Source organism: Perissodus microlepis, chromosome 12 (assembly GCF_051167445.1).
Source record: "Perissodus microlepis isolate ML-2025 ecotype Zambia chromosome 12, ASM5116744v1, whole genome shotgun sequence".
Lineage (NCBI taxonomy): Eukaryota > Metazoa > Chordata > Actinopteri > Cichliformes > Cichlidae > Perissodus > Perissodus microlepis.
Window position 1 is genome coordinate 3,866,872 of NC_140472.1, and position 27,490 is coordinate 3,894,361.

Genomic DNA, 27,490 nt, shown 5'->3' on the forward strand with positions numbered 1-27,490 from the left:
TCAGCTAGGGTTGCCAACCGTCCCTTAAAAAACGGAATCGTCCCGTATTTAGAAACAAAAGTACACGTCCCGTATTGAGCTAATAAGGGACGCACTTTGTCCCGTAATACAGTGAGAATCAAAAGTAGTCTATAAATGTTAATGGAATTAACGCTTTGTTTGAAAACATAATTCCCAGCCCCTCTCCTGCTTTGTGACCAATGAGCTGACAGCACACTTATGACAATTCGAGTATGACAATTCAGATTACCGCTCATGTCATTGGTCGAGGAAAGGTCGCTTGCGGAGAAAATACCGGAAGACAACAGATGACCACAACAAGAAGCATGGCCAACAGGGAAACAAACGCCGACACTGCGGTGCAAGTCTCGGATGACAGTACACCTAAAGCTGGGCAAACACTGTGCGATTTTTTTCAGTCACGTTATTCAGCTCCTGCTCAAACTGCACGATTGACTCACAGGGGTTAGAAGTTGGTAGGTCACGATGCAGGGTCTCATACTATACCGCCCGATGCTCTGATGCGACCTGAGTGCTCACACTGTGCCTCCATAAAATGAAGGTTATAGCAGAAATTCTGTCGCTCGCTCGCTCTCTCTCTGTCTTTCCCTTATACAGACACGCACACCACCACCATCAACTTTGCTAAATTGCTAATGAAAAACATTGATCAGGCAGCTGTGATTAAGCAGCAATGTAAATCCAACTATTTTCACGGTTGTGGTCGTGATAATTTTGTGATGCCACATCGGAAAGGCTCGGATGAGCTTTCCAAAGTTCTACAAGTTGTGCCTCCATCGCTTGTGTCCAGATCACAGGCTGCACAGCCGTGCTGCTCCGTCTTTTTCACCGACGTTTACGTGTTTGCGCGTGAGCAGTGGTCGTGAGGTGTTAATCGTGTCTCGTTACCCCACGTATACTACAGGGAGTGCAGAATTATTAGGCAAGTTGTATTTTTGAGGGATAATTTTATTATTGAACAACAACCATGTTCTCAATGAACCCAAAAAACTCATTAATATCAAAGCTGAATGTTTTTGGAAGTAGTTTTTAGTTTGTTTTTAGTTTTAGCTATTTTAGGGGGATATCTGTGTGTGCAGGTGACTATTACTGTGCATAATTATTAGGCAACTTAACAAAAAACAAATATATACCCATTTCAATGATTTATTTTTACCAGTGAAACCAATATAACATATCTATATTCACAAATATACATTTCTGACATTCAAAAACAAAACAAAAACAAATCAGCGACCAATATAGCCACCTTTCTTTGCAAGGACACTCAAAAGCCTGCCATCCATGGACTCTGTCAGTGTTTTGATCTGTTCACCATCAACATTGCGTGCAGCAGCAACCACAGCCTCCCAGACACTGTTCAGAGAGGTGTACTGTTTTCCCTCCTTGTAAATCTCACATTTGATGATGGACCACAGGTTCTCAATGGGGTTCAGATCAGGTGAACAAGGTGCCATGTCATTAGTTTTTCTTCTTTTATACCCTTTCTTGCCAGCCACGCTGTGGAGTACTTGGACGCGTGTGATGGAGCATTGTCCTGCATGAAAATCATGTTTTTCTTGAAGGATGCAGACTTCTTCCTGTACCACTGCTTGAAGAAGGTGTCTTCCAGAAACTGGCAGTAGGACTGGGAGTTGAGCTTGACTCCATCCTCAACCTGAAAAGGCCCCACAAGCTCATCTTTGATGATACCAGCCCAAACCAGTACTCCACCTTGCTGGCGTCTGAGTCGGACTGGAGCTCTCTGCCCTTTACCAATCCAGCCACGGGCCCATCCATCTGGCCCATCAAGACTCACTCTCATTTCATCAGTCCATAAAACCTTAGAAAAATCAGTCTTGAGATATTTCTTGGCCCAGTCTTGACGTTTCAGCTTGTGTGTCTTGTTCAGTGGTGGTCGTCTTTCAGCCTTTCTTACCTTGGCCATGTCTCTGAGTATTGCACACCTTGTGCTCTTGGGCACTCCAGTGATGTTGCAGCTCTGAAATATGGCCAAACTGGTGGCAAGTGGCATCTTGGCAACTGCACGCTTGACTTTTCTCAGTTCATGGGCAGTTATTTTGCGCCTTGGTTTTTCCACACGCTTCTTGCGACCCTGTTGACTATTTTGAATGAAACGCGTGATTGTTCGATGATCACGCTTCAGAAGCTTTCCAATTTTGAGACTGCTGCATCCCTCTGCAAGATATCTCACTATTTTTGACTTTTCTGAGCCTGTCAAGTCCTTCTTTTGACCCATTTTTCCAAAGGAAAGGACGTTGCCTAATAATTATGCACAGCTGATATAGGGTGTTGATGTCATTAGACCACACCCCTTCTCATTACAGAGATGCACATCACCTAATATGCTTAATTGGTAGTAGGCTTTCGAGCCTATACAGCTTGGAGTAAGACAACATGCATGAAGAGGATGATGTGGACAAAATACTCATTTGCCTAATAATTCTGCACTCCCTGTATACGATGCACGACGCACGATGAAGGCCAAAATCGGGCCGATCGCCAAAACGGTCGCACGACTCAAAAATCGGCTCAAAATGGGCCAAAAATCGCACAGTGTAAGCCCAGCATTAGAGCAGCAATGTTTGTTCGCTCAGAGAAAGAAAAAAAAAAAGGCTGCAAAAGTACAGGGAGGAATGGGAAAAGGAAAACACCTGGCTGGAAAAGTGCACGATAACACCTATAATGCACTGTGTGCCGGCGCACTTTTTCCATAGGCATGCTTCTAATGGTGGGCACATGAAGAACATGAGGGGCGTGAAAGCTCGGGGAACCCTTAACCAATTTTTTGTCCACCAGGCCACGGCAGAAGCAGATATGGTATGTAAACATTGGTTTGTTTTTTTTAAACCCTCTGGTTAAGGTTAATATGGGCATGTGCAGTGAATATCAGCGCTATGTGGCCAGAAGTGTGATAATATAATTTATTTTGTGTAATAAACAACTGCAAGGATAGATGATTACAACAAATAGATCACTAATACATAAAAGTAATACATAGATGAATAATGATGATGAGTTAAGATGCGTAATCATGGGAACAAGCGGGTTTACAAACAGGAGCAGCTGATTAGCATTAGAAAAGCTGAAATAATACCTCAACTGAAGCCAATTGTACTAAATGCACTATATGTGCACAATTACAAGAATATTTTTCGTTCTATTGCTTTCTATTAATTTATATAATTTTAAGTTAAGCAGGACAGAGTTCTTTTAAAGAAAGATTTACTTATATTCTCAAAAGTTAAGCATGACAGGCTTCTGTTTAAGAAAGAGACCTGTTTTATTGTGTTAATGTTGTCATTTTGAGCTAAAAATAAATGGCTAAATGATCATTTGTTTCCCATATGGTCATATCACAAAGAATATGCATCTGCTTAAATCAAATTCAAGTCAAATGGTTAAAAAATAACTTCACACACAAAAAAAGAGCTACCACACTGGGAAGGGTGAAGACAACTGGGTTGCCCGGCCCTGGCCACGAGGTGTCCCTTATTTATTTTTCAGGGAGTTGGCAACCCTACCTTCAGCTGAACTTAATGTTGGGTTTCTATTGATTTTAGAGAAGCTATTCGCTGAGAGGTTGTCATAATTCATGCATGAAAGGGTTAAAACTTATCCTTTGTTTCATTTTTTAGTGAAACTCTGGTAGAGTAGCTTTGAAACTGATAATTCAGCATATACTAAAAAATAAAAGCCTTTTCTTACAGTATATTTGTGTGTATTTTATTTTGCAATATTTCTAATTACCACACTTAAAAGTGAACAGCCTGTAATGCTATCATGACTCATCACTCAGATGCGTTTTCAAACGAAAACGCATCTTTTTCTCTCCGTTTTGGCCTTCCGTCCACACTGAGACAGCGTTTTCGGTCAAGGAAAGCGCAGCGTTTTGAAAACGCTCTCCAAAGCGTATACATTTGACGCCGTTTTCGCGTAGCATTGTGGAAAGCGAACTGGAGCCTTTTTAAAAACAATGATACATTGTAGACTACGTCCACACGTACACGGGTATTTCTGAAAACTGAGATTTTTCGCTTTTTAAAAAAATCCCATCCACACCTCAACACCAAAAACGAAGGGAAATGCTGCCAGGAGCATGCCAAAGCAACAGGTGGCGATATATTCCTAACCGTGTAGAAATGTTGGCCAATCAGATGTCTAGACGCCTGGGCGGGAAAGAGTAAACAAAGATGGCGGCGCAAAGAAGCAGAAGTGAGTCCTATGTGTGGAGGGACAGTAACTGTCTGTGTATGTAAGCATTTAAACACTACAGAGAGTAAAATTAACAGTATTTTGTCTAAGTCCGCCGTTGTAGAAATTAATTTCACCGAAACAATAACTTGGCGCACAGTGTGACGTCAAAAAAGGCGCACACCTTTGACCCTGCGTTTTCTCCCTTTTCCATAGTAAACGCAAAAACGGAGTTCTTGAAAATCTCCACCCAGGCAGGAATTTTTAAAACTCTCCGTTTTCAGTGGCCGAAACGTGTGGACGAAAGGTACAAACGCATAGAAAAATCTACGTTTTCAAGAATACCCATACATGTGGACATAGCCTAGTCAAGTGATGCAATCATGTGATAAATTGTGACAGCCCCGTTAAAGATTAATATCAGTTTGTACATGCTCCAGATAGCTTTTCTTCAAATTCTTTAATTCTCAATCGCTTTTGCAACTTTGTACTTTTGTATTACTTGCAGCAACAACTCCACCACATTGTTAGTCCATTTAAAAAACTCCTGGCTTTTCCTCGACATTTTGCCGCGACGTTTCAAATAGCCGGAAAGTAAATAAACGGCAGACAGAAATGAGGCAGGTCGAGTCGCCTTGCGTTTCACGCATGCGCAGTACTGGAACGTGAGCGTTTTCGGCCGTTTCAATGTGGTCGCACAACTCTGTGAAAACGGTAGTCTGGACACGGAGCGTTTTCAAACGAAAACGCCTTTTTCAAATTTATCCGGGCTAGTGTGACGTAAGATCACAGGCCGTTCCATTGACGTCACCAATCACCACACTTCAAAGCACAAAGCCTGCGTTGTCACAGTAACGCATTCTGCGATAGGAGGTCATATATAGGAGTGAACTTGACTCTCACACAGCCTGAACTGTCTGCCTGTCCTCATGTCTGCAATGCTGCTGTCTCCTGTCACCCTGCATGTTTCTAAGGTTAGTTTTCTCCATATTTATGTTGTTCTTGTAGTTTTTGTCCTCTGGTTTTTGTCCTTAAGGTTTGAATATATATATATATGTGTGTGTGTGTGTGTGTGTGTGTAAAAGTGTGTGTGTGTGTGTGTGTATATATATATATATATATATATATATTTAATTTCCTCATGTTCTTTTTCTCTCTCTTTGTTTCTCTTCTGTTGTTGTGAGTGTGTGTCTATGTGAGTGATGGTATTTATTGTTTTGTGTCTTTCAAACAGTTGCCATTCCACACCTGTATCCAGTCATCACACTTCAAAGCACAATGTGTGATGTCACAGTAACACATTCTGTGATAGCAGGTCATATATGGGAGTGAAATTGACACTCACACACCCTGGACTGGCTCTCTCGACTCGGTTGAAGACGGGTTTCTCGGAGAAGGGGAGGGCAGTGAGGCACAGTCCCCCATCCCCCGACGCCCCTCGCGATGCCCCTCCTTCTTCGACTAACCCTCTACAGAGGAGCCGTGAGAGCCAGGAACTTGTGAGTTTTGTATGTCCACTCAGGCATTATTCATACCTGGTGTGTAGGAAGTTCCTATCAGAAGGAGGGGGCACCGCGAGGGCACCGCGAGGGCACCGCGAGGGCGTCGAGGGGCGGAAGCCGGTGCCTTAGTGCCTCCCTCCTTCTGACATTGTAAAGGAACCCTAACTTTATTATTTTTTTAATAGTAATATATATATATATATATATATATATATATATGTTTTTTGTCCTCAGATGAGGTTTGAAGTGTCTGTGTGGTGCAGCTGGTCTGGTCTGTCTCTGTACAGTCGAGGCTGCACCCACCTATAAAAGGTGGAGGCTCACCAGGACATGCACACCTCACAAGTTCCCGGCTCTCTCGACTTGGTTGAAGACGGGTTTCTTGGAGAAGGGGAGGGCAGTGAGGCACCGTCCCCCGACGCCCCTCGCGATGCCCCTCCTTCTTCGACTAACCCTCTGCATAGGAGCCGTGAGAGCCAGGAACTTGTGAGTTTTGTATGTCCACTCAGGCATCATTCATACCTGGTCTGTAGGAAGTTCCTGTCAGAAGGAGGGGGCACCGCGAGGGCGTCGAGGGGCGGAAGGCGGTGCCTTAGTGCCTCCCTCCTTCTGACATTGTAAAGGAACCCTAACTTTATTACTTTTTTTAATAGTAATATATATGTATGTATGTATGTATGTATGTATATGTTTTTTGTCCTCAGATGAGGTTTGAAGTGTCTGTGTGGTGCAGCTGGTCTGGTCTGTCTCTGTACAGTCGAGGCTGCACCCACCTATAAAAGGTGGAGGCTCACCAGGACATGCACACCTCGCAAGTTCCCGGCTCTCTCGACTCAGTTGAAGACGGGTTTCTTGGAGAAGGGGAGGGCAGTGAGGCACAGTCCCCCGTCCCCCGACGCCCCTCGCGATGCCCCTCCTTCTTCGACTAACCCTCTGCATAGGAGCCGTGAGAGCCAGGAACTTGTGAGTTTTGTATGTCCACTCAGGCATCATTCATACCTGGTCTGTAGGAAGTTCCTGTCAGAAGGAGGGGGCACCGCGAGGGCGTCGAGGGGCCGAAGGCGGTGCCTTAGTGCCTCCCTCCTTCTGACATTGTAAAGGAACCCTAACTTTATTATTTTTTAATAGTAATATATATGTATGTATGTATGTATATGTTTTTTGTCCTCAGATGAGGTTTGAAGTGTCTGTGTGGTGCAGCTGGTCTGGTCTGTCTCTGTATAGTCGAGGCTGCACCCACCTATAAAAGGTGGAGGCTCACCAGGACATGCACACCTCACAAGTTCCCGGCTCTCTCGACTCGGTTGAAGACGGGTTTCTTGGAGGAGGGGAGGGCAGTGAGGCACAGTCCCCCGTCCCCCGACGCCCCTCGCGATGCCCCTCGTTCTTCGACTAACCCTCTGCAGAGGAGCCGTGAGAGCCAGGAACTTGTGAGTTTTGTATGTCCACTCAGGCATCATTCATACCTGGTCTGTAGGAAGTTCCTGTCAGAAGGAGGGGGCACCGCGAGGGCGTAGAGGGGCGGAAGGCGGTGCCTTAGTGCCTCCCTCCTTCTGACATTGTAAAGGAACCCTAACTTTATTATTTTTTTAATAGTAATATATATGTATGTATGTATGTATATGTTTTTTGTCCTCAGATGAGGTTTGAAGTGTCTGTGTGGTGCAGCTGGTCTGGTCTGTCTCTGTACAGTCGAGGCTGCACCCACCTATAAAAGGTGGAGGCTCACCAGGACATGCACACCTCGTAAGTTCCCGGCTCTCTCGACTCGGTTGAAGACGGGTTTCTTGGAGAAGGGGAGGGCAGTGAGGCACAGTCCCCTGTCCCCCGACGCCCCTCGCGATGCCCCTACTTCTTCGACTAACCCCTTGCAGAGGAGCCGTGAGAGCCAGGAACTTGTGAGTTTTGTATGTCCACTCAGGCATCATTCATACCTGGTCTGTAGGAAGTTCCTGTCAGAAGGAGGGGGCACCGCGAGGGCGTAGAGGGGCGGAAGGCGGTGCCTTAGTGCCTCCCTCCTTCTGACATTGTAAAGGAACCCTAACTTTATTATTTTTTTAATAGTAAGATATATATATATGTATGTTTATGTTTTTTGTCCTCAGATGAGGTTTGAAGCGTCTGTGTGGTGCAGCTGGTCTGGTCTGTCTCTGTACAGTCGAGGCTGCACCCACCTATAAAAGGTGGAGGCTCACCAGGACATGCACACCTCACAAGTTCCCGGCTCTCTCGACTCAGTTGAAGACGGGTTTCTTGGAGAAGGGGAGGGCAGTGAGGCACAGTCCCCCGTCCCCCGACGCCCCTCGCGATGCCCCTCCTTCTTCGACTAACCCTCTGCATAGGAGCCGTGAGAGCCAGGAACTTGTGAGTTTTGTATGTCCACTCAGGCATCATTCATACCTGGTCTGTAGGAAGTTCCTGTCAGAAGGAGGGGGCACCGCGAGGGCGTCGAGGGGCGGAAGGCGGTGCCTTAGTGCCTCCCTCCTTCTGACATTGTAAAGGAACCCTAACTTTATTATTTTTTTAATAGTAAGACATACATATGTATGTATATGTTTTTTGTCCTCAGATGAGGTTTGAAGCGTCTGTGTGGTGCAGCTGGTCTGGTCTGTCTCTGTACAGTCGAGGCTGCACCCACCTATAAAAGGTGGAGGCTCACCAGGACATGCACACCTCACAAGTTCCCGGCTCTCTCGACTCAGTTGAAGACGGGTTTCTTGGAGAAGGGGAGGGCAGTGAGGCACAGTCCCCCGTCCCCCGACGCCCCTCGCGATGCCCCTCCTTCTTCGACTAACCCTCTGCATAGGAGCCGTGAGAGCCAGGAACTTGTGAGTTTTGTATGTCCACTCAGGCATCATTCATACCTGGTCTGTAGGAAGTTCCTGTCAGAAGGAGGGGGCACCGCGAGGGCGTCGAGGGGCGGAAGGCGGTGCCTTAGTGCCTCCCTCCTTCTGACATTGTAAAGGAACCCTAACTTTATTATTTTTTTAATAGTAAGACATACATATGTATGTATGTATGTATATGTTTTTTGTCCCCAGATGAGGTTTGAAGCGTCTGTGTGGTGCAGCTGGTCTGGTCTGTCTCTGTACAGTCGAGGCTGCACCCACCTATAAAAGGTGGAGGCTCACCAGGACATGCACACCTCGCAAGTTCCCGGCTCTCTCGACTCGGTTGAAGACGGGTTTCTTGGAGAAGGGGAGGGCAGTGAGGCACAGTCCCCCGTCCCCCGACGCCCCTCGCGATGCCCCTCCTTCTTCGACTAACCCTCTGCATAGGAGCCGTGAGAGCCAGGAACTTGTGAGTTTTGTATGTCCACTCAGGCATCATTCATACCTGGTCTGTAGGAAGTTCCTGTCAGAAGGAGGGGGCACCGCGAGGGCGTCGAGGGGCGGAAGGCGGTGCCTTAGTGCCTCCCTCCTTCTGACATTGTAAAGGAACCCTAACTTTATTACTTTTTTAATAGTAATGTATATGTATGTATGTATGTATATGTTTTTTGTCCTCAGATGAGGTTTGAAGTGTCTGTGTGGTGCAGCTGGTCTGGTCTGTCTCTGTACAGTCGAGGCTGCACCCACCTATAAAAGGTGGAGGCTCACCAGGACATACACATCGCAAGTTCCCGGCTCTCTCGACTCGGTTGAAGACGGGTTTCTTGGAGAAGGGGAGGGCAGTGAGGCACAGTCCCCCGTCCCCCGACGCCCCTCGCGATGCCCCTCCTTCTTCGACTAACCCTCTGCATAGGAGCCGTGAGAGCCAGGAACTTGTGAGTTTTGTATGTCCACTCAGGCATCATTCATACCTGGTCTGTAGGAAGTTCCTGTCAGAAGGAGGGGGCACCGCGAGGGCGTCGAGGGGCGGAAGGCGGTGCCTTAGTGCCTCCCTCCTTCTGACATTGTAAAGGAACCCTAACTTTATTACTTTTTTAATAGTAATGTATATGTATGTATGTATGTATATGTTTTTTGTCCTCAGATGAGGTTTGAAGTGTCTGTGTGGTGCAGCTGGTCTGGTCTGTCTCTGTACAGTCGAGGCTGCACCCACCTATAAAAGGTGGAGGCTCACCAGGACATGCACACCTCGCAAGTTCCCGGCTCTCTCGACTCAGTTGAAGACGGGTTTCTTGGAGAAGGGGAGGGCAGTGAGGCACAGTCCCCCGTCCCCCGACGCCCCTCGCGATGCCCCTCCTTCTTCGACTAACCCTCTGCATAGGAGCCGTGAGAGCCAGGAACTTGTGAGTTTTGTATGTCCACTCAGGCATCATTCATACCTGGTCTGTAGGAAGTTCCTGTCAGAAGGAGGGGGCACCGCGAGGGCGTCGAGGGGCGGAAGGCGGTGCCTTAGTGCCTCCCTCCTTCTGACATTGTAAAGGAACCCTAACTTTATTATTTTTTTAATAGTAAGACATACATATGTATGTATGTATGTATATGTTTTTTGTCCTCAGATGAGGTTTGAAGTGTCTGTGTGGTGCAGCTGGTCTGGTCTGTCTCTGTACAGTTGAGGCTGCACCCACCTATAAAAGGTGGAGGCTCACCAGGACATGCACACCTCACAAGTTCCCGGCTCTCTCGACTCGGTTGAAGACGGGTTTCTTGGAGAAGGGGAGGGCAGTGAGGCACAGTCCCCCGACGCCCCTCGCGATGCCCCTCCTTCTTCGACTAACCCTCTGCATAAGAGCCGTGAGAGCCAGGAACTTGTGAGTTTTGTATGTCCACTCAGGCATCATTCATACCTGGTCTGTAGGAAGTTCCTGTCAGAAGGAGGGGGCACCGCGAGGGCGTCGAGGGGCGGAAGGCGGTGCCTTAGTGCCTCCCTCCTTCTGACATTGTAAAGGAACCCTAACTTTATTATTTTTTTAATAGTAAGACATACATATGTATGTATATGTTTTTTGTCCTCAGATGAGGTTTGAAGCGTCTGTGTGGTGCAGCTGGTCTGGTCTGTCTCTGTACAGTCGAGGCTGCACCCACCTATAAAAGGTGGAGGCTCACCAGGACATGCACACCTCGCAAGTTCCCGGCTCTCTCGACTCGGTTGAAGACGGGTTTCTTGGAGAAGGGGAGGGCAGTGAGGCACAGTCCCCCGTCCCCCGACGCCCCTCGCGATGCCCCTCCTTCTTCGACTAACCCTCTGCATAGGAGCCGTGAGAGCCAGGAACTTGTGAGTTTTGTATGTCCACTCAGGCATCATTCATACCTGGTCTGTAGGAAGTTCCTGTCAGAAGGAGGGGGCACCGCGAGGGCGTCGAGGGGCGGAAGGCGGTGCCTTAGTGCCTCCCTCCTTCTGACATTGTAAAGGAACCCTAACTTTATTATTTTTTTAATAGTAAGACATACATATGTATGTATGTATGTATGTATATGTTTTTTGTCCTCAGATGAGGTTTGAAGTGTCTGTGTGGTGCAGCTGGTCTGGTCTGTCTCTGTACAGTCGAGGCTGCACCCACCTATAAAAGGTGGAGGCTCACCAGGACATGCACACCTCACAAGTTCCCGGCTCTCTCGACTCGGTTGAAGACGGGTTTCTTGGAGAAGGGGAGGGCAGTGAGGCACAGTCCCCCGTCCCCCGACGCCCCTCGCGATGCCCCTCCTTCTTCGACTAACCCTCTGCATAGGAGCCGTGAGAGCCAGGAACTTGTGAGTTTTGTATGTCCACTCAGGCATCATTCATACCTGGTCTGTAGGAAGTTCCTGTCAGAAGGAGGGGGCACCGCGAGGGCGTCGAGGGGCGGAAGGCGGTGCCTTAGTGCCTCCCTCCTTCTGACATTGTAAAGGAATCCTAACTTTATTACTTTTTTTAATAGTAAGACATACATATGTATGTATGTATGTATATGTTTTTTGTCCCCAGATGAGGTTTGAAGTGTCTGTGTGGTGCAGCTGGTCTGGTCTGTCTCTGTACAGTCGAGGCTGCACCCACCTATAAAAGGTGGAGGCTCACCAGGACATGCACACCTCACAAGTTCCCGGCTCTCTCGACTCGGTTGAAGACGGGTTTCTTGGAGAAGGGGAGGGCAGTGAGGCACAGTCCCCCGACGCCCCTCGCGATGCCCCTCCTTCTTCGACTAACCCTCTGCATAGGAGCCGTGAGAGCCAGGAACTTGTGAGTTTTGTATGTCCACTCAGGCATCATTCATACCTGGTCTGTAGGAAGTTCCTGTCAGAAGGAGGGGGCACCGCGAGGGCGTCGAGGGGCGGAAGGCGGTGCCTTAGTGCCTCCCTCCTTCTGACATTGTAAAGGAACCCTAACTTTATTATTTTTTTAATAGTAAGACATACATATGTATGTATGTATGTATGTATATGTTTTTTGTCCTCAGATGAGGTTTGAAGTGTCTGTGTGGTGCAGCTGGTCTGGTCTGTCTCTGTACAGTCGAGGCTGCACCCACCTATAAAAGGTGGAGGCTCACCAGGACATGCACACCTCGCAAGTTCCCGGCTCTCTCGACTCAGTTGAAGACGGGTTTCTTGGAGAAGGGGAGGGCAGTGAGGCACAGTCCCCCGTCCCCCGACGCCCCTCGCGATGCCCCTCCTTCTTCGACTAACCCTCTGCATAGGAGCCGTGAGAGCCAGGAACTTGTGAGTTTTGTATGTCCACTCAGGCATCATTCATACCTGGTCTGTAGGAAGTTCCTGTCAGAAGGAGGAGGCACCGCGAGGGCGTCGAGGGGCGGAAGGCGGTGCCTTAGTGCCTCCCTCCTTCTGACATTGTAAAGGAACCCTAACTTTATTATTTTTTTAATAGTAAGACATACATATGTATGTATGTATGTATGTATATGTTTTTTGTCCTCAGATGAGGTTTGAAGCGTCTGTGTGGTGCAGCTGGTCTGGTCTGTCTCTGTACAGTCGAGGCTGCACCCACCTATAAAAGGTGGAGGCTCACCAGGACATGCACACCTCACAAGTTCCCGGCTCTCTCGACTCGGTTGAAGACGGGTTTCTTGGAGAAGGGGAGGGCAGTGAGGCACAGTCCCCCGTCCCCCGACGCCCCTCGCGATGCCCCTCCTTCTTCGACTAACCCTCTGCATAGGAGCCGTGAGAGCCAGGAACTTGTGAGTTTTGTATGTCCACTCAGGCATCATTCATACCTGGTCTGTAGGAAGTTCCTGTCAGAAGGAGGGGGCACCGCGAGGGCGTCGAGGGGCGGAAGGCGGTGCCTTAGTGCCTCCCTCCTTCTGACATTGTAAAGGAACCCTAACTTTATTACTTTTTTAATAGTAATGTATATATATGTATGTATGTATATGTTTTTTGTCCTCAGATGAGGTTTGAAGTGTCTGTGTGGTGCAGCTGGTCTGGTCTGTCTCTGTACAGTCGAGGCTGCACCCACCTATAAAAGGTGGAGGCTCACCAGGACATACACACCTCACAAGTTCCCGGCTCTCTCGACTCGGTTGAAGACGGGTTTTTTGGAGAAGGGGTGGGCAGTGAGGCACAGTCCCCCGTCCCCCGACGCCCCTCGCGATGCCCCTCCTTCTTCGACTAACCCTCTGCATAGGAGCCGTGAGAGCCAGGAACTTGTGAGTTTTTATGTCCACTCAGGCATCATTCATACCTGGTCTGTAGGAAGTTCCTGTCAGAAGGAGGGGGCACCGCGAGGGCGTCGAGGGGCGGAAGGCGGTGCCTTAGTGCCTCCCTCCTTCTGACATTGTAAAGGAATCCTAACTTTATTATTTTTTTAATAGTAAGATATATATATATATATATGTATGTATATGTTTTTTGTCCTCAGATGAGGTTTGAAGTGTCTGTGTGGTGCAGCTGGTCTGGTCTGTCTCTGTACAGTCGAGGCTGCACCCACCTATAAAAGGTGGAGGCTCACCAGGACATGCACACCTCACAAGTTCCCGGCTCTCTCGACTCGGTTGAAGACGGGTTTCTTGGAGAAGGGGAGGGTAGTGAGGCACAGTCCCCCGACGCCCCTCGCGATGCCCCTCCTCCTTCGACTAACCCTCTGCATAGGAGCCGTGAGAGCCAGGAACTTGTGAGTTTTGTATGTCCACTCAGGCATCATTCATACCTGGTCTGTAGGAAGTTCCTGTCAGAAGGAGGATGGACAGTGAACATTTTAAGTCCACTCGGCAGCGACAGATGGCCACCCCTTCCTGAGCCTGGTTCTGTCGGAGGTTTCTCCCCGTTAAAAGGGAGTTTTTCCTCCCCACCGTCGCCAAGTGCTTGCTCATAGGGGATTTTTTGGGCTTTTTTTTTTTTTAAAACCAACCACTGATAAGTTCACTGGCATCAAGTTTAGGACTCTGCAAATATTTAAATGGATAATTCGTCATCAAGTGAGGAATGATCCATTTAAATCATATTTGAGAGTCACATATATTTGTATATAAATATGATTTGTTGGACAATAAGGCCAATCACAGACTAATTTGGATAATTGGGAAAAATTTAATAAATAAAAAAAATTGGATAAAATGCATGTGTCATTGTTTCATATTGATTTCAAATAACATACCATTTGATTTCAACATATTTTTGTTACACTTGCGGTGGTGTTATTTTGTTATGATCCTGTTCATTTTAAATATAAATATAAATATAAATCATCTAAATAGAAATGGAAAACTAGAAAAATTAAAAATATAGCTTTACTAATCTGAAAGTTATTTGTCATTGGATCCATCATTCCCACAGTGGAAACACATTATTTCATATTATGTTCAATTCAGTAGTTAAAAGTATAAAATTTAATAATGTCTATTTTTAGTTTACTTTGTTAATTAACACATTTTTTAGTATTTTAGAAACACTAACATCATACATATCCAAATATGAAGCAATGTTTTAGCTCCCATTTACATACAGACCTGTGGCCAACTTTATAAACCATTTTGAATTTTTTCCAGCTGAGGCGTTCAAAATAGATATACTTTTGATTGTCACGGTGTTATTTGGGCAGCTGCCTGCCTAATATAACATAACATCACCACAATATTTTACATTAAATGAGGAAATGTATCTTTGTTTCCTCAGCTAAGACTGCTTGGCTGCTGTAGCTTGTGTTTATGTTGAGAGTGACATCTGATTTAAAAGCAAGAAGCAAAAGCCACTGAGCACCATCAGTCAGCACAGAGGCAATGCTACAAATTTAAGGAACGAAGGTCAATTCTTTGTGTGTGTACATGCACAGAGCACATGTGCACACGGTTGTGCAGATTAACTCACAGATGTATATGACAACTCACGTTTGTGGCATTGACATTGTTTTCCAATCTTAAATGTAATACATACATTTCCGTCATTGGCCATAATTCTTGCAAGGAAGGGACTCAAAGGTCACAAGTTATTAAATAAAATTAATTAAACACACCATTAAAAGAAGTTCACTATTCACTCCTTAAACATCATAGCTAGCAGCAGTTATTTATATCTATGAAAGAGAGAGCTTAATTGTTTGATTAAGCTTGATTGGAATGTCAGCTCCACACTGTGGCTGGTTGATTAAATAAGTTGGGGGAGCAAAAGTAAAATGAGCTACTTGTGGGATACTATTTAACTTGGGTTGGGTAAGCTGCTCATTTTATGCTCATTTTACTTTTCAGATGGTGTCAAGCTTGGCAGTTTGGTGTAATTGTTAGCCTAGTAATTCATAGTAATATATTTCTCACACACAACCTCAACCTCTGCCTCTCCATGTGAGCAGAGATGCAGCAGCATCTTGTTTCTACAGGAAGCCTGATTAAAATGTGAGGCATTTATACGGTGTACAAGATTAAAGAATATAAAACTGATATTACTAAACCTGATTTTCTTCCATCTATTTTCTGCTGCTTATCTGAGTCCGGTCATGATGCCCAGACGTCCCCCTCCCCAGCCACCTACTCCTGCTCTTCCTGGAGAACAGTGAGCCGCCACTCTGGTGCCTTTCGGTGTAAACGAGTAGCTTTCCAAATAACTCAGCTCTTCATCATGTTTCTAAGGCAGAGCTCAGACATCCTTCAGAAGATGCTCATTTGTGTCAGATTTTAGTCATAGGTAAAGGTATGACTGTAGACTGACGGGTAAATCAACAGGGATCAATACCCTGCTCCTCTTTTCCAATACAAGTTCCTCTATCAAATCATTTTTTGACACTTGAGTCAGCAGTCCAAGCAGAGATATCCAGAAGTTCCTTTTCCCACTTAAGTGGTATTTATGGTCACACAAATGCATCTGACAACAGACAGGCAGCGAATACTGGGATACCACGGCGAGCCGGCCGAGATACATAATGTGTCCCAATGTGTCCAGTGTGTGTTTGGTCTGCCCTTACCAGCTCGTCTAGGAGACATCCTGGAGGCCTCCTATTTCAGATGCCAGTCAAACCACCTACACTGGCTCCTTTCCTTTCTGTGAATGATCACAGTTGAGGAGGAGAAGCTATGCTGTCCCCTGGTATGGTCTCCCCAAGGCAACTGGTTCTTGATGAGGGGCCAAACTTAAGTACAATTCAAAAGACCAAAGTTACTAGCCTGGGACCAGTACTGGGGAGGTTTCTTTTTTTTCCAGAACAGCTGATAGCTGTGCCCCATGAGTTCAGCTTAAAATATCCACACAGGTACTTCGTCCTCCCTCGGGTGGGCAGAGAGCTTTGTGGTCCAGGTGGTGGTCCAGTCCCCGGCTGCTTTAGCTGGCTTTAGAAAAAACCTGGAATTAGAATTAAAACTGTTTGTACCTTCACCTGTGTTACTTACAGTGATATGTTATGTAATTTGTTAACTGTCTCTTTAAGCTTTCAGCAGCTGGAGGGTGAGCGTTTGTTAAAAATAGTCTGTGTGAAAATAGGCAGGCGGTGATACGTTTTTAATGTCAGGCTGTGACCACAAACACCAGAGTGGTCATCAGCATTCAGATCAGCTGATAGTAACCAGAAACGGCTTTATGGTCATTCTCTTAATTGTTATTGGCGTTTTCTTTTATTTGACTTGTGTAAAATAATAAAAAGCTGATTTGGGTTCATTTCATAAGCAAATCAAATAACTTAATACAACAGAAATAAACTGACAGAGTAATGGAAAATAAAAAATTATAAATGTGGCCCTAAGCTACACGGATCACTGGCCACAATTCATTCAGCTGGAGGTCTTTTTTTTTTTTTTAAGTTAATTTGAAATAGAAATAAATGTGGGCAAGAAATTAAAACTAAATAGGGAGCAAGCCTGAACCCTAAAGGCTTTACTAAGTGTTAATTATGCAGGTTTAGACATGGGCTGATTTGTAAGCTTGTGATAAACCTTAAATAAGTATATATGTATATTTTTGTCTGTTCCCTTGAAACACATGCAGGTTCTGCAGGAGTTTCACCAGCAGCTGTTTGTGCAGAAGAACATGGCGTTCCAGCAAGCACCAGACTTCATGTTCCAGCCTGTCGACTCAGACACGGTAAATACTGATGTTTTTCTCTTTTTATTCATTATTAAATGCATAAAATATCACATGCGATTGCTTTTAGTGATTATTGGGGAAAATAAACTCGTATTTATTATGCATGGAATGAAATCCCCAACCTTAAAAATTTAGAACTTAACATGATTTCTCTAAAATGTTCAAGTAAAACTTGAAGAATAATTTTTGAAACTATTAAAATCCAAATCTCAAAGTGTTTCGGTTGCTTTTAATACAAATTTTGTAGCATAAAATAAGGTACGTGTTTGACTAATTTAGTTGGCAGGAGGTGTTGATCAGTTTACCGGAAAATCAATTTCTACAGAAAGGTGAAGTGAAAATGTGGATCCTTCAGGTTTGAACTGCACAGGTTGGAAACCACAGATAAAATGCTGTAATGAAAACAGATCAGAGGAGATTATTGAGAAGTGGAACAAAGCTCAACAGATGACAGATTAATTTGTTTACACAACAATCAATACAAAATCAGACGAGTGGAACAAGCAGCTCACGGGCATCCTGAAAGCTGAGCTGGCCGGGCCACGTGGCCACAAAAGCCCGGACTGGACTCGGCTCAGGACCTTGATGCTCAAAGCGGCTTTAGGCAGAGCAGATCCACCATTTTGGTCCAGAGTTAAACATCTCAACAATACCAGATGCAGAAAAGATTTTTTGTTTTTAGACATTCATGATCACTGGATTATGAAGCTTGAGAAGCTGGGGGATGACTTTTCCTCTAAATTGATACACAAGCAGGAAAAAATGTTCAAATTTTTCTAATTTTCTAAAAATTTGTAAGTAACAGACAAAGTAGCTCCATTGTTTGAGTGTCAATAATCTGTCTGCACTGAAATAAACGACTAATTTAAATAGATTTTAATCACAAAAGTGCTGCACACACATTATGGAACAGTCTGGGTAAGAAGTCAAAGCAGGAAACATAATAAGTCCTGCGTGATTGGTCTTTATCTTTGTTAGTCTGAACTATGAGCCTGAAGGCAGAACAGTGAACTCTTGACTTTGTACTGTACTCCTCGCCCTGCACAGGAACTTAGATTATTTCCCATTTTTAGTTTTTATTTACAGATGTGTCGTCTCATTTCCTCACCGTGGGACTATTTCCAGCTCGTGTTTGTTCCGACTTTATCAGACTGTTTATCTTCCTAAATAAATGCACAACCTCTACTTTTAATTTGCACTTCAGTACACACACACACATACATATATATATATATATATATATATATATATATATATATATATATATATATATATATACACACACCTTTTAAAAAGCATATCTTAACTAGTCGCTGTCCTAAACACAGAGGAATATCTGCACAATATAATGACATTTTCCATTTTTATTGTTAATGCACACCACGCACTTATTCCTCTGAACTTCACACTTCCAGGAAGTGTAAACAGATAAACGCGTGCTTTAAAGATTGTCTCAGCTCATTGTCCTCACTGCTAAATGACCTGTGATTATAAGACAAGATACAGACACAGTAATCTGGAAAAGACTGTCACTGTTTTCCATTTACTTTTGCTTCCAAGCTCTCGTTTTGTCTTGTGCTTTAAATCAAAGAGTTTTGCCTCGTTTTAGAAGTCCAAACACTTGTTGTTTATTCATCTTGAGCCATAAGGTTATGAAAAGAGACATAGTATCTGCAGTCTTCTTTATCTGTGATTACCTGGTCTATTTCAGTCATTTTAGAGGCCATCAAAATCCATCCGGCAGCATCAGGCAAAATCTACCTAACTGATATCTGACAGATGCCAGCTAGAAAATGATCCTGGTATAAATATGGAGAAGTTTCATTTGCACTCACTTGGTAGCACACATGTTAAGAGCTTTGAGAGTTTTACTCAAAATGCTGTATTCGCCGGTGAATAATAGAAAACACACAAAACATCCGGCAGCACCGATGTTTGCTTCTGTTTCTCCACATCATAGAGATTAAATTGGTGCAGGATTGCTGTTTGAAACTACTTGAAACAACTCAAAGTTGATTAAAGGAAACAAGATTTTGGCTTTAGATTGTGGCATGTGGGTTAAAGTTGATTATTTGCAGTTTTTTTGTTTGTTTGTTTTTTACCAGAGCTTTAATGTGTTTTTCCAGCCCTGTTAATTTCACATAGATATCTCCTGTACTTATAAAATTATGAATCTTCAAAAGCGCAGTTGAAAAAGTTTTACATTTCAACCCACCACTATGCACTTTCTGCACCTATAATTCATAAAAATGTACTAAAGTTATTACACATATATATTCAGCTGATTGTAATGGGGTCATGTGGGGTCATGTGTGTGTGGAATGACCCAGGATTTTTATTTTATAAAACACCCGCAGGTCTGAACCTCCCTTTCTACATGATAGCCCTGTGCAACAGGTCATGTAACATGTAACAGGCCTTTAAAGTTAGGTAAGAAGTTTACAGAAAATCAAATGCTGCTGTTCACCTCATGATTGCCACAATATGGCTGGTGAAATGATGCTGCTGAGATAAGAAGAAGAAGAAGAAGAAGAAAACTTTATTTGTCAATTTCTTCAAATGTACTTGCCATACAAAGGAATTGAAATTACGTTTCACACTGTCCCATGCGTAGACATTGACAACAATAAGTGCAGATGCACAACAAAAACAGCCCTAACAATAAGGTAATATTATATGGGAGGGGTAGAGTCCAGTCTGTCTTCCTATACTTCTGCCAATCTGGTGATTCTGCTGGCTGGGAGCCGGGAGGGAAGAGAGTTCAGCAGTCTCACAGCCTGGTGGATGAAGCTGTTGGTGAGCCTGGTAGTGCGGGAGCGGAGACTTCTGTATCTCTTTCCAGAGGGCAGGAGGCTGAACAGACAGTGCGCGGGGTGGGTTGCATCGTTGACAATTGTGATGGCTTTGCGGGTGAGGCGAGTGGTGTAAATGTCTTGCAGGGAGGGGAGTGGTACACCAACTATCCTCTCAGCTGTTCTCACAATGCGTTGTAGAGCTTTCCTGTTATAGTCAGTGCAGCTACCGCCCCACACAGTGATGCAGCTGGAGAGGATACTTTCAATAGTTCCTCTGTAGAATGTAGTCAGGATGGGTGGTGGAGCACTTGCCCGCTTGAGTTTGCACAGGAAGTAGAGGCGCTGTTGTGCTTTCTTGGCCAATGATGCTGTGTTGGTGGTCCAGGAGAGGTCCTCACTGATGTGCACCCCCAGGAACTTGGTGCTGCTCACCCTCTCCACCGCAGCGCCGTCGATGGTCAATGGGGGGTGACAGGTGTGGCCTCTCTGGAAGTTGACAATAATCTCCTTGGTCTTACTAACATTTAGCAGGAGGTTGTTGTCTCTGCACCACGTGGTCAGGAGCTCAACCTCTTTCCTGTAGTGGGTCTCATCGCCCTTGGCGATGAGCCCCACCAGCGTTGTGTCGTCCGCAAACTTCACAAGGTGGTTGGAGCTGTAGGTTGGTGTGCAGTCATGTGTCAACAGGGTGAAGAGCAGAGGACTGAGCACACAGCCTTGTGGTGCCCCCATGCTCAGGGTAATGCTGTTTGAGACCATGTTGCCCACATGCACCGCTTGAGGCCTCTGGCTGAGGAAATCCAGCAGCCAGTTGCAGAGGGAGGTGCTGAGGCCCAGTCTGTCAAGTTTACAGATGAGTTGTTGTGGTATTATGGTGTTGAATGCTGAGCTAAAGTCTATGAACAGCATTCTCACATATGAGTCTTTCTTGTCCAGATGAGTTAGGGCTGGGTGGAGGGCAGAGCAGATTGCATCCTCTGTGGATCGTTTCGCTCTGTATGCGAACTGGTATGGGTCCAGGGTGGGAGGTAGGGTAGATTTGATGTGTGACATGACTAGTCGTTCAAAGCACTTCATAATAATGGGTGTCAGTGCCACGGGGCGGTAGTCATTGAAACAGGCTGGGGATGGTTTCTTTGGCACAGGTATGATGGTGGCAGTCTTGAAGCATGATGGGACAGTGGCTTGCCTCAGGGAGGTGTTAAAGATGTCTGTGAAGACATTCTTCAGCTCCTCTGCGCAGTCTTTCAGCACACTACCAGGGATGTTATCTGGACCCGCTGCTTTCCGGGCGTTGATGGTGATGAGTGTCCTCTTCACGCTGGCAGCAGACAGGCACAGAGGCTGGTCGTGTGGAGGTGGTGGTGTTTTCTGTGGGCGTGTGTTGTTCTGTGCTTCAAATCGTGCAAAGAAGCTGTTCAGGTTGTTGAGCAGAGTGGTGTCGCTCTCACAGCTACGCGCTACAGGCTTGTAGTCTGTAATAGCCTGCATGCCTTGCCATAGGCTTCTTGCGTCCTTGCTATCATTGAAGTGGGAGGTTATCTTGTGTGTGTAGTCCTGTTTCGCTTTCCTGATGCCACGGGACAGGTTGGCTCTCGCTGTTCTCAGGCCTATTTCATCCCCAGCTCTGAAGGCCTTGTCTCTGGCCTTCAGCAGCCTGTGGACATCTCCTGTTAGCCATGGCTTCCGGTTAGCTCGAATTGTGATACTTTTTACTTGTGTTACATCATCAATGCATTTGGTGATGTATGAGCTCACCGTGTCTGTGTACTCCTCGATGTCTATGATGTTATTGTAGGTGGCTGCTTCCTTGAATATGTCCCAATCAGTTGACCCAAAGCAGTCTTGAAGAGCAGAGGTGGCCTCCTGTGGCCACACTCTTACCTCTTTCATAACAGGTTTGATGACCTTCACTCTCTGTCTGTATGCTGGCATTAGCATAACAGTGAGGTGATCAGAGGTGCCGATATGGGGGAGGGGGATGGCTTTGTATGCTCCATTTTCCTGTGTGTAGACCAAGTCCAATATGTTGTCTCCCCTTGTTGGAAAATGTACATGCTGATGAAACTTTGGGAGAACAGTTTTAAGATCAGCATGATTAAAGTCTCCTGCGAGGATGATGAAACCGTCTGGGTGTGCTGTTTGTTGCTCACTGATGGCCTGATACAGTTTGTTCAGCGCCGCATTTCTATCGCTGTTGTTGCTAGATGGAGGTATATAACTTTCCAGAGTTGCTAAATTCTTCCTTCCTTCCTTCTTTGCTTCCCTCCGACTGTTTTGCATCTGTTACGCTCTCAGCTTTATGGATTTCTCAGTTCAACTTGACTGCCTGGATTGTTTTTCAGTGCCAGTTCAGGTCTGAAACCTCTGCTGTGGTCAAAATCTGCCCTGGGAGCTGCACTTTAGGTGACAAAAGTAGATATGCTTATATAAAATACACATCCTAAACTCCTTTACGAGTCCCATTGCTGACATGGGTGCAATTCAGGTGCAATATTTTATGTGTATTTACTTAGGTGACTATCTTTTCATATACAGATATAGTGTTTTAATGGGGTATTTATTTTAATGAATATAATCATACATAAAAATGTGAGCAATATCATTTATATAGATCTGTTTTAGTGCTGTGATGTCTGTGTGCATTGTCTGTGTTTCCAGGCCAGAAACCGTAGCGGACAGGTGGGCTACGTCCCAGAGAAATACCTGCGGCTGCCCTCCTCCAACAGCCTGCTGAGCATGCTGCAGTCGCTGGCCGCGCTGGACGCCCGATCCCATTCCTCCAGCAACTCCACCGAACCTGAAACCGAACTCCCAACCGGCTCCGTCAACGGAGACTCCAGTGGTGAGATCCGCCTCCACCAGATAATATCGGAGTTTTGATTTCCTGCTTTGTTTAATACCCTCGTTGCCACTGTCTGTGTTGCAGTTTCATTCGCAAAGGCTTTGTACGACTACGCGGGACAAACGGAAGATGAGCTGTCGTTCCCAGAAGGCGCCATCATCCGCATCCTGAGCAGAGAGACCCACGAGGACGATGGCTTCTGGGAGGGCGAGTTTAACGGCGTTGTTGGTGTGTTCCCCGCAGTTCTTGTGGAGGATCTCACCGTGACCAGCGAGAATGGAGATGGGCAAAGAGACGGCAGCGCACAGGTAGGCTCACGCTGACTTAAATTTCATGTTCTACACAATTAAAGTTCTTCTGGTTGAACGCACACACACTGTGTCCCCCCCTGGATCAGCTGCCTCTACATCAGCGCAGTACAAATCTACTGTAGCAACTTATTTGTGACACTAAGTCCTGTGTTGTTAAATAATTTATTTCTTTTTATTTTATATAAAATATTAAAGTTTGCACACCTGTCCACTGTTTGTGTTGAAGGCTTCCCCGTCCACACTCTCTCAGTGCGACCGCTCCCCTCGTGGTCCCTTCCAGCCAGGACCTCTGCACAGCAGCCCCCTTCAGACCCCCACCGTGTCCTCTCCAGTGTCGAGTCCCTGCAGCGCCACAGCCTCTCCCATTGGCCGACCACCCTCCTATCACAACGGACACCACAGACCGCCGCCGGCTCCACACAAAAGCCCCTTTCACAGTAAGAATCTCTGGTTGTGAGTGGTTATCTGTAAGAAAAAAGGCCAGTGTGAATAATAATCTGCCTCCTCTGCCCTCTTCAGGTCCAGCACAAAGCTCCCCCCAACCCCCCAAATACCCGGAGAGCGGCGGTGGCACCATCCGACCCGTGAGTAAAACCTTCTGTGGTGACGTAAATGACAGCAGACTTTTTTATCTTCATTTTAACTGAGCCGGTGGATTTTTACAGGTACGTGCTGCACCTCCGCCCCCGAAGCAGCATCCTCGCGGGCAGGTGAAGCAGCGAGAGGAGGTTGAGATCACACTGGTGTGAAGGCGGCACCCCCTCGAGCAGGGACTCGTAAAAACACTCCCAAAGGAAACCCAAGGAAACTTAAAAACTCCTGAAGACGCCTGGAGACGGAAGAAGCCTCCCCACTCGGAGAAGGAACACCGCTGCGCCTTTTTCTTTTAACTTCCCGTTCAGTGTTCTCGTTTCTCAACACTACTTTACCCAGAGTTTGTACAAGGCTTCATTCTCACCCCCGAACAGTTAATAAGGTGATAACGAGCAAAAGAAGTTGATAGAAAAGTTAACATCATTTTATCCGTTAGTAAAAATCAGTGTGTTTGGACTCGCTGGCTGATATTTTAGGGAGTCGAGCTTATTCGTTCCCTTGCAGAGAGCTCAGTGTGGTATCATTCATCAGTTCGAGCAGCCAGTTTGGTTCTAAAGAACATGCAGCTGACTGAATGAGGCGTTTCATGATATTTAACGCACCGACAGCATAAAACAGAGTGGTTAGCTGATGAGCAGACCCTGGATTTTCTGTTGTTTGAGACTCGGTCATAGCAGCGTTTCATGTTAAAGTAAAACATGTTAGACTGGACTGACCTTGACCTTTGAGAGGAAGCGTTTGTGTTTTACCTTCATTTTTCTGTTTATGAACAAAGACACGAGTCTGCAGAACATATCGTCGATCAGGCCTCTGTTCCCTAGATTTAGACACATTTCACACCCCTTCAGTGAGTCTTGATAATTTCAGCTGTGTTCTGAAATGAGAAACTGAACCCTTGAACACATCAGGGAACTGTTCACAGAGGTACCAGAGACCTCTATAGGACCAGAAGTCTTTTACAGACGCAGGGGTCGCCCCCTGGTGGCCTGTAAATAGAGTACAGTTTTTTTTTTGTTTCTTCACTTTTCCAACCTGGCAGCTGTGTTAATGTTCTGATGTCTGTGGTCCTTTTTGGCAGTGACGTCATTCCCGAGTTTGTGCATTCCAGCAGGAAAGTCAGAAAAGCAAAGTAAGATGGGATTTATTTTAACTGCAGCACGTTCATTGATAGAATGTGGTAAGTGCTTAGCGTGTGGCTTATATCATGAGTCACAAATACAGGTGAGTGACAGAGCAGATTATGTTTATGTTCTCTGTCACCATCTTGGATTGTTGAGGCTGCTCTGACTTTCCAAGAAGGAAATACTAGTTGAGGGGGAGTTCCAGATGAAAATTACTACTGGGAGCTCAGGAATTCCGACTTCCGACTCAATCTGGAATGCACCGTAAGCCAAGGGCCAACAAGACAACAGCAGATATTTTGACGTCGCCCCCTGGTGACAGGACAAGGTTACAGCACCATTGTACAACCACACCGCTGCCTTCAGTGACCTTGCTTTTTAGGTGTAACCACTTTTCTGTATCTCTGTTGACACTTAATTGCAAAAAAAATGTTGTTTGAAGTCAAAGTACAAAGAAATTGTGAGCAGTAATGGGCAGAAATAGTCTGATAATCGCTAATCACATCATCAGCAAACCATAAATCAATTTTCTGTTTTCACCTGAGCGATCTTTAGGCTGCCCATGCTCCACACGGGTATTGCACATGTTTTCACTTCTTTTTTGGCTTCATTAGTCAATTATGTTTAAGATAAACTGCCTCCTGGCTCCGGTTTCACATTAAAGTCTCTGCAAGAAAACAGATAAGTTCTTCCTTCAGCTCGTCGGAAAACATCACTTCTAACTGATCGTGTTATGGATGCCTTAGCTGCAGAATTTCTCCTCGTTTATGGATTGAAGAAAGAATTTTTTATGTTATAGTTATGATTTCGCCCCCGTTGTGTCTCACGTTGTAGCTCTTTGTTACCACCATCAGATTCACGTCTATGCAACAGAGCTGCACTTGTGAGCAAACCAAAAGTCTCGAAAAGAGGCTGGTCCTCTCCGCCGACACACGTGACCGCTCGCGGTTACACAAACAAGGGAAAAGTGGCAATTTTTACCTGTGATTGTTTTGGATCCCTTATCTTTTTTTCCCCTTTTAATGTTTAGGAAAAGTTTAAAGTGGGAAACATAGCACATAAACACACAAACACACAGTCTAACTCTTTTGTTTTTATGTTGCATAATACAGAAAAAAAACTGTTTTTACGACACTAATGATGCCAGTAACAGTCGCTGTTGGGGAGGACAGTTTACACTGAGCATGTGCAGTTTAAAGATGCCTTTTATTTTTAAGGAGGAAACCATCCTGAGCTGCTAGCTGTCCAGTTTAAAATCTATAGTGAAGCACTTTCTGATGTCTTCTTATTTCTTTTCAGTATTGTGGATGTTTTGTTCAATATTTCCTGTTTGATGTTTGTTTACCAGCCGTATTGGTATCAATACTTCCTGTTATTTAGCCGTAAATAGCCATTGTAGTGTCTTTGATTGAGATATGACTTATCGATTGTATTGATAGTTTACGGAGAGCTTAGAGATGGATATCTGTGCAAGTAATGGCACAGCTTTTTTCCCCTTTTTTGTTTTTAGAATTAGGATTTTAAGAAAACAAAAACAATTAAACTGTAGCTGAATCTGATCAGAGGAAAAGAGGTATCCGTCAGCCGTGACGCTGCGTTCTCGTTGATCTCCTTGAGATCTGAATGACATCAAACTTATTTTTGAAGTTTGCATTTACCCTGTTGTATTAAAAGAATAACTAACGTTTCTTTTCCATTAGAGAATTTTTTGTTAACCTGTTTACTGGTCTTGATTATGCATCAAATCAGAATCTGAAATTCATTTTTTTTAAAAAGGACGTAAAAACTCCCACGTTTTACAGCGTCGGCTATGCGGAGGCTGCCAGGCGTCGTATTTACACACCCATGGATGTTTAACTGTATTTATTGTGTACAAATAAATGTGAAATAAAGATAGCTTAAATGGAACAAGACTCTGTTTTAACTCTTAATTCCTGCATCCACCTGTTTAAAATATATTATTTTAAAATAATGTGTTACATGACTACACAGAAGGATGTTTCAGCTCAGTATATAGCAAATATAAAAAATATAAATAATTCTTAATTTTAAAATAAACATTAATCTGATTATTAAAAAAAATTATTGGACAAAAAGTACATGGAAAAAAGAACTCGGTGAAATAGAAAAAATAAAGTTCAATATCTTGAAAATCAAATAGAATACAAGCTTTGTTTTCTTCTTTGTTTTCTGTATTTATCTGTTTGTATAAGACAAACGGTTTATCATAAGTAACTGAAAGTCTTTCGGCTCTTCGAAGAAAAACTGATGGGATCCAACAAATAAACATAACTAAAAACTGCAGCCTCAAAAGTAAAACTCATTTGTTGCTGATAACGAACGCAAATCCAAAGTGTTGTTGTTCCCACCCCAGAGCAGCAGGTGGCAGCAGCACGATACAAAGGAACGGTACTGTACTGGGATTTCTGTTCGTTTATTTATTTTTTTTTCCAAAAAAAGAAGCCGTTTTTAACGTAAACTGTTGATTAAAGAGTTTTTTGTTGCAGTTTGACCTTCAGCTGAACTTAATGTTGGGTTTCTATTGATTTTAGAGAAGCTATTCGCTGAGAGGTTGTCATAATTCATGCATGAAAGGGTTAAAACTTATCCTTTGTTTCATTTTTTAGTGAAACTCTGGTAGAGTAGCTTTGAAACTGATAATTCAGCATATACTAAAAAATAAAAGCCTTTTCTTACAGTATATTTGTGTGTATTTTATTTTGCAA

At 44.8% G+C, this 27,490-nt stretch overlaps 1 protein-coding gene across 1 annotated transcript; it reads left to right on the forward strand.

Annotated features, from left to right (window-relative positions):
• The first annotated feature begins 507 nt into the window (after window positions 1-507).
• On the forward strand, window positions 508-26,677 carry LOC146375638 (F-BAR and double SH3 domains protein 2-like). Its single transcript, XM_084946580.1, has 7 exons — window positions 508-2,841; window positions 17,000-17,095; window positions 22,555-22,738; window positions 22,823-23,046; window positions 23,276-23,486; window positions 23,569-23,633; window positions 23,715-26,677. The coding sequence occupies exons 1-7, from the start codon at window positions 2,707-2,709 to the stop codon at window positions 23,796-23,798; spliced, it is 999 nt and encodes a 332-aa protein (XP_084802706.1). The 5' UTR covers window positions 508-2,706; the 3' UTR covers window positions 23,799-26,677.
• The last annotated feature ends 813 nt before the right edge of the window (window positions 26,678-27,490 follow it).